Genomic DNA, 7,280 nt, shown 5'->3' on the forward strand with positions numbered 1-7,280 from the left:
TTTTACTGCCATAATATAGTGTACGTGTTCATTATACATAGGATTAGCACGTAAAAACAAATAAAATTTATTTGGAACTGTGCGCAAAAAATGAAGAAAAATATATTTACGGCAACACGTTCGCCCCGCCCTGGGCGCTCTACTGGCCCGGTAGCGTATGTCAAGGGCGAACTGGGAATGATGACATCACGCGCCAACTTACAGACCCCATAGCAGCCAGCAACCCGTTCTCACACAAGACAGTACATATATGACTTAATGCTTAAAGTCAATGTATTGACTGTGATTTAGTACATATGTGATATATTTCCAGTTACCTTTTTTACCAAGGCCCAAACTCTTCCTCATGTACCAATTTGCGTCTCACAGTACCCGTCCATCAACGTAGATAGCAGAATAGTCGTGATTGGTTTAATTATAATGAAAATTGTAGTTTTCAGGTCCCACATGGGTTGTGAAATTTACCTGCTATTGTCCATGCTCTTAGAATATAACAGATCAGCTACATCCTATTGAAGGCTCGTAGTTTTGTTTTGAGAGATATCAGTTGTTCTTAGTAAATTATAATAAGCACTATAAATTATTACATAGAATAACAGTGCTTCACCAATTAATATTATATACCATAGTTTGCGCTTTAAAAATCTTTAAAGAATGTTTTGTAGGAACGCTAACAGAAAACGATGTTATGTTGGAATGTTTATGGGGTAAACTACTGCAAACTTGGGGATCACTTCCACCCACAGGAAGGGTATGGGGTCCAATACCATCCACTGGATGTGTATGGCTTCCACTACCACTGGCAGGATGAGTATGGGGCTCACAACCACCCACAGGATAGGTACGGGGTCCAATACCACCCACAGGATGAGTATGGCGTCCACTATCACCCACAGGATGGGTATGGGGCTCGAACCACCCACAGAATAAGTATGGGGGTCCAATAACACCCACTGGATGTGTATGGCGTCCATTGCCGCCCACAGGATGAGTATAGGGTCCAGTATCGCCCACAGGATTAGTATATAGGGTCCACTGCCGCCCACAGGGTCGGTAAAGGGTCCACTACCGCCCACAGGGTTGGTAAAGGGTAACCTGCCGCCCACAGGGTCGGTAGGGGGTTCACAACCGCCCACAGGGTCGGTATGGGGTCCACTGCCACCCACAGGGTCGGTATGGAGTCCACTGCCACCCACAGGGTCAGTATGGGGTCCACTACCGCCCACAGGGTCGGTAGGGCGTCCACAGGGTCGGTAGGGGTCCACTACCGCCCACAGGGATGATAGTGGGTCCACTGCCGCCCACAGGGTCGGTAGGGGGTCCACTGCCGCCCACAGGGTCGGCAGGGGGTCCACTACCGCCCACAGGGTCGCTATGAAGTCAACTACCGTCCATAGTGTTTGTATAGTGTGCACTACCGCCCATAGTGTTATTATGGGGTCCACTACCCCCTCAGAGTGTCGGTATGGGGGTCCATTACTTCCCACAGGGTGTGTCTGGGTCTATTTTTTCTGTATAGCAGAGGTGGCAATACTGCTTTTCCAATCTCATTTGTTGTTCAATGTAAAATATTTGTTGCTCGACTTGCAACATATATATACATACATATATATATATATATATATATATATATATATATATATATATATATATATATATATATATATATATATATATATATATATATATGTCGTACCTAGTAGCCAGAACGCACTTCTCAGCCTACGATGCAAGGCCCGATTTGCCTAATAAGCCAAGTTTTCATGAATTAATTGTTTTTCGGCAACCTAACCTACCTAACCTAACCTAACCTAACTTTTCGGCTACCTAACCTAACCTAACCTAACCAATAAAGATAGGTTAGGTTAGGTTAGGTAGGGTTGGTTAGGTTGGGTCATATATCTACATTAATTTTAACTGCAATAGAAATAAATTGACCTCATACATAATGAAATGGGTAGCTTTTTTCATAAGAAAAAAATTGGAGAAAATATAATAATTCATGAAAACTTGGCTTATTAGGCAAATTGGGCCTTGTATAGTAGGCTGACAAGTGAGTTCTGGCTATTAGGTACGACATATATATATATAAATATATATATATATATATATATATATATATATATATATATATATATATATATATATATATATATATATATATATATATATACATATATATATATATATATATATATATATATATATATATATATATATATATATATATATATATATATATATATTGTCGTACCTAGTAGCCAGAACGCACTTCTCAGCCTACTATGCAAGGCCTCATTTGCCTAATAAGCCAAGTTTTCCTGAATTAATATATATTCTCAAATTTTTTTCTTATGAAATGATAAAGCTACCCATTTCATTATGTATGAGGTCAATTTCTTTTTATTGGAGTTAAAATTAACGTAGATATATGACCGAACCTAACCAACCCTACCTAACCTAACCTAACCTATCTCTATAGGTTAGGTTAGGTTAGGTAGCCGAAAACGTTAGGTTAGGTTAGGTAGTCGAAAAACAATTAATTCATAAAAACTTGGCTTATTAGGCAAATTGGGCCTTGCGTAGTAGGCTGAGACGTGCATTCTGGCTACTAGGTACGACATATATATATATATATATATATATATATATATATATATATATATATATATATATATATATATATATATATATATATATATATATATATATATATATATGTCGTACCTAGTAGCCAGAACGCACTTCTCAGCCTACTATGCAAGGCCTGATTTGCCTAATAAGCCAAGTTTTCCTGAATTAATATATTTTCTCAATTTTTTTTCTTATGAAATGATAAAGCTACCCATTTCATTATGTATGAGGTCAATTTTTTTTTATTGGAGTTAAAATTAACGTAGATATATGACCTAACCTAACCAACCCTACCTAACCTAACCTAACCTATCTCTATAGGTTAGGTTGGGTTAGGTAGCCGAAAAAGTTAGGTTAGGTTAGGTTAGGTAGGTTAGATAGTGGAAAAACAATTAATTCATGAAAACTTGGCTTATTAGGCAAATTGGGCCTTGCATAGTAGGCTGAGAAGTGCGTTCTGGCTACTAGGTACGACATATATATATATATATATATATATATATATATATATATATATATATATATATATATATATATATATATATATATATATATATATATATATATATATATATATATATATTAGTATATTTTGGTAGCAGTCTTTCCTGTAGACATATATTATTAAATATGACCGAAAAAGTAAGATTAATAATTCTAACACGAATTTTCTCAATCTTTCGTACATTTCGCTTCACTGTTGGAGGTAAATCAAAAATCAATTCTCCAAAATTCATTTTTATTTCTAGTCTGACGCGGCACGAGCGCGTTTCGTAAAACTTATTACATTTTCAAAGACTTTAGTTCACAAATACACAACTGAATAGAACTTACGCATCTCCGATTTTATATCTACATTTGAGTGAGGTGGAAGGGGTGATGTGGCATTAACACAAGACAGAACAAGATGTGGTATTAATAGGGTATTAATTTCATCAACACAAGACAGAACAAGAGTATTAATAGGGTATTAATTTCATCAACACAAGACAGAACACGAAACAATGGATATTGAATAGAAGTGTTTGTAGAAAGCCTATTGGTCCATATTTCTTGATGCTTCTATATTGGAGCGGAGTCTTGAGGTGGGTAGAATATAGTTGTGCAATAATTGGCTGTTGATTGCTGGTGTTGACTTCTTGATGTGTAGTGCCTCGCAAACGTCAAGCCGCCTGCTATCGCTGTAGCAGCTGTAGCTGAGTGTTATTACACTCTATACACACGTTATATATAAGGATCTACATTTGTGTTCTCCATAACGAACCACTAAGGTGGCATATCACGGTAAATTAAAAGTTGTTCAATTTGTTTATAAATTTATTTATGAAATGGTTATAGAAAGGGCTGCAACTGGTTCAAGTTTTAGCATCACACCCTAAACAGAAAAGGAGAAAAAAATACACAACGTATTATTCAACGAATTTTCAACATTTTCAAATAATGTCAGGGAAAACATGTGTCAACTATAATCATTTCTATAACACTCAGATATTGAAATTAGCATATAATAAAGGATTGATGATAGCAGTTTTAGCAAAAAAGTGTTTAGTGCAATAATATAATTATTCAAAGTTACCCTTCCAAAAATATGCAATATATGATGTTTATAAATTTTTATAAAATCAACAAATGGACTTTTGACTAAAATGATATCATCGGTTTGTAGAAGCACAAACTCTACATATAATGTGTAACTTGCATGTAAATTGATTAATAAATGAAAGCTATGACGTACTTTGAAGTTGTAAATTACTTACCTGAGTAAAATAAGATCAATGTTTGGCCACCTGTAGCTGAGCTTGACGTCGACCGATTTCGTTCATAATTGGCACCCTTGCAGATAGGCATTCGTTGAGCAAGGTGTGCAAGTTCCATGCAAATCCCCTGATAACAAACGAAAAAAAAATTGAAAAAAAAAATTATTATATATATATATATATAATATATATGTTATTTTCTTCTCCGAGGCTATGGGTCCCTACACTTGCACCAAAGGTGGTACCCCTTCTAGGTTTGTATATATATATATATATATATATATATATATATATATATATATAAATATATATATATATATATATATATATATATATATATATATATATATATATATATATATATATATATATATATATATATATATATATATATTAGTATATTTTGGTAGCAGTCTTTCCTGTAGACATATATTATTAAATATGACCGAAAAAGTAAGATTAATAATTCTAACACGAATTTTCTCAATCTTTCGTACATTACGCTTCACTGTTGGAGGTAAATCAAAAATTAATTCTCCAAAATTCATTTTTATTTCTAGTCTGACGCGACACGGGCGCGTTTCGTAAAACTTATTACATTTTCAAAGACTTTAGTTCACAAATACACAACTGATTAGAACTTACGTATCTCCGATTTTATATCTACATTTGAGTGAGGTGGGAGGGGTGATGTGGCATTAACACAAGACAGAACAAGAGGGGATATTAATAGGGTATTAAAAGTATCAACACAAGACAGAACACAAACAATGGGTATTGAATAGAAGTGTTTGTAGAAAGCCTATTGGTCCATATTTCTTGATGCTTCTATATTGGAGCGGAGTCTTGAGGTAGGTAGAATATAGTTGTGCAATAATTGGCTGTTGATTGCTGGTGTTGACTTCTTGATGTGTAGTGCCTCGCAAACGTCAAGCCGCCTGCTATCGCTGTATCTATCGATGATTTCTGTGTTGTTTACTAGGATTTCTCTGGCGATGGTTTGGTTGTGGGAAGAGATTATATGTTCCTTAATGGAGCCCTGTTGCTTATGCATCGTTAAACGCCTAGAAAGAGATGTTGTCGTCTTGCCTATATACTGGGTTTTTTGGAGCTTACAGTCCCCAAGTGGGCATTTGAAGGCATAGACGACGTTAGTCTCTTTTAAAGCGTTCTGTTTTGTGTCTGGAGAGTTTCTCATGAGAAGGCTGGCCGTTTTTCTGGTTTTATAGTAAATCGTCAGTTGTATCCTCTGATTTTTGTCTGTAGGGATAACGTTTCTATTAACAATATCTTTCAGGACCCTTTCCTCCGTTTTATGAGCTGTGGAAAAGAAGTTCCTGTAAAATAGTCTAATAGGGGGTATAGGTGTTGTGTTAGTTGTCTCTTCAGAGGTTGCATGGCTTTTCACTTTCCTTCTTATGATGTCTTCGACGAAACCATTGGAGAAGCCGTTATTGACTAGGACCTGCCTTACCCTACAGAGTTCTTCGTCGACTTGCTTCCATTCTGAGCTGTGGCTGAGAGCACGGTCGACATATGCGTTAACAACACTCCTCTTGTACCTGTCAGGGCAGTCGCTGTTGGCATTTAGGCACATTCCTATGTTTGTTTCGTTAGTGTAGACTGCAGTGTGGAAACCTCTGCCTTTTTCCATGACTGTTACATCTAGAAAGGGCAGGTTCCCATCCTTTTCCATCTAGTAAGTGAAACGCAGCACGGAACTCTGCTCAAATGCCTCCGTCAGCTCCTGCAGATGTCTGACATCAGGTACCTGTGTAAAATCGGAGATACGTAAGTTCTAATCAGTTGTGTATTTGTGAACTAAAGTCTTTGAAAATGTAATAAGTTTTACGAAACGCGCCTGTGTCGCGTCAGACTAGAAATAAAAATGAATTTTTGAGAATTAATTTTTTATTTACCTCCAACAGTGAAGCGTAATGTACGAAAGATTGAGAAAATTCGTGTTAGAATTATTAATCTTACTTTTTCGGTCATATTTAATAATATATATATATATATATATATATATATATATATATATATATATATATATATATATATATATATATATATATATATATATATATATATATATCCTGCACATACATATTACAATTATTACTAAATATCAAATTATAACACTAAAACATACTAACCTACTGAAATTGATGTAGATGGCATCCACACCAGATGTAGATGGCACTGCCACACAATATGTAGACGGCACTGCCACACCAGCCACAGCTGTAGATGGCACTGCCACACCAGTAGATGTAGATGGCACTGCCACATCAGTAGATGTAGATGGCACTGCCACACCTGTAGATGTAGATGGCGCAGCCACACCAGTAGATGTAGATGGCATTGCCACACCAGTAGATGTAGATGGCGACTGTCGTGGCCGGTCCATACACATCGAGGCGTTGAAAGAGGAGCTGGGTTTGAGGAGGGTCAAGGCGGGGGGTGGCGGCGGCGTCAGGCGTCTCACAGCTGAAGCCGGGAGCCCTCCTCTATCTTCACTTGATATTACTCTCCCTTGCGCTAAAGCGGCTCTCCTTTCCTGCCGAAGACGGCGACCGTGTGCCAAATTGGCTACTCTTTTCTTCTGAAGCTTCCGTTTACAGGTCATTGTGCGCTTGACGCTACAAAAGCGAGATTCAAGGAGCAAAAATGGAGAGCCCGTCGACAACCTCCACTCTCAACAGGACACACCATGTGACTAGTGGCTTGCTGCCTCACTCACCCCCACTAGGACACGGTTGCCAATGAGTGTATATTTATTGTCATATATACAGAGTTATTTCCGACGTTATTACAGAAAAATTGACGTTTAGAACGTACGACGCAATACCCTTGGCGGGGCACCGGATTCTGCACAATTACGCATGC

At 37.0% G+C, this 7,280-nt stretch overlaps 1 protein-coding gene across 1 annotated transcript; it reads right to left on the reverse strand.

Moving 5' to 3' along the window:
* Window positions 1-3,930: 3,930 nt before the first annotated feature.
* On the reverse strand, window positions 3,931-7,020 carry LOC138369135 (uncharacterized). The gene is made up of 3 exons (XM_069332072.1): window positions 6,548-7,020; window positions 4,392-4,518; window positions 3,931-4,009 (listed from the first exon to the last, which is right to left on the reverse strand). The coding sequence occupies exons 1-2, from the start codon at window positions 7,018-7,020 to the stop codon at window positions 4,407-4,409; spliced, it is 585 nt and encodes a 194-aa protein (XP_069188173.1). The 3' UTR covers window positions 3,931-4,009; window positions 4,392-4,406.
* Between the last annotated feature and the right edge of the window lie 260 nt (window positions 7,021-7,280).

This window comes from Procambarus clarkii, chromosome 27 (genome assembly GCF_040958095.1).
Source record: "Procambarus clarkii isolate CNS0578487 chromosome 27, FALCON_Pclarkii_2.0, whole genome shotgun sequence".
Lineage (NCBI taxonomy): Eukaryota > Metazoa > Arthropoda > Malacostraca > Decapoda > Cambaridae > Procambarus > Procambarus clarkii.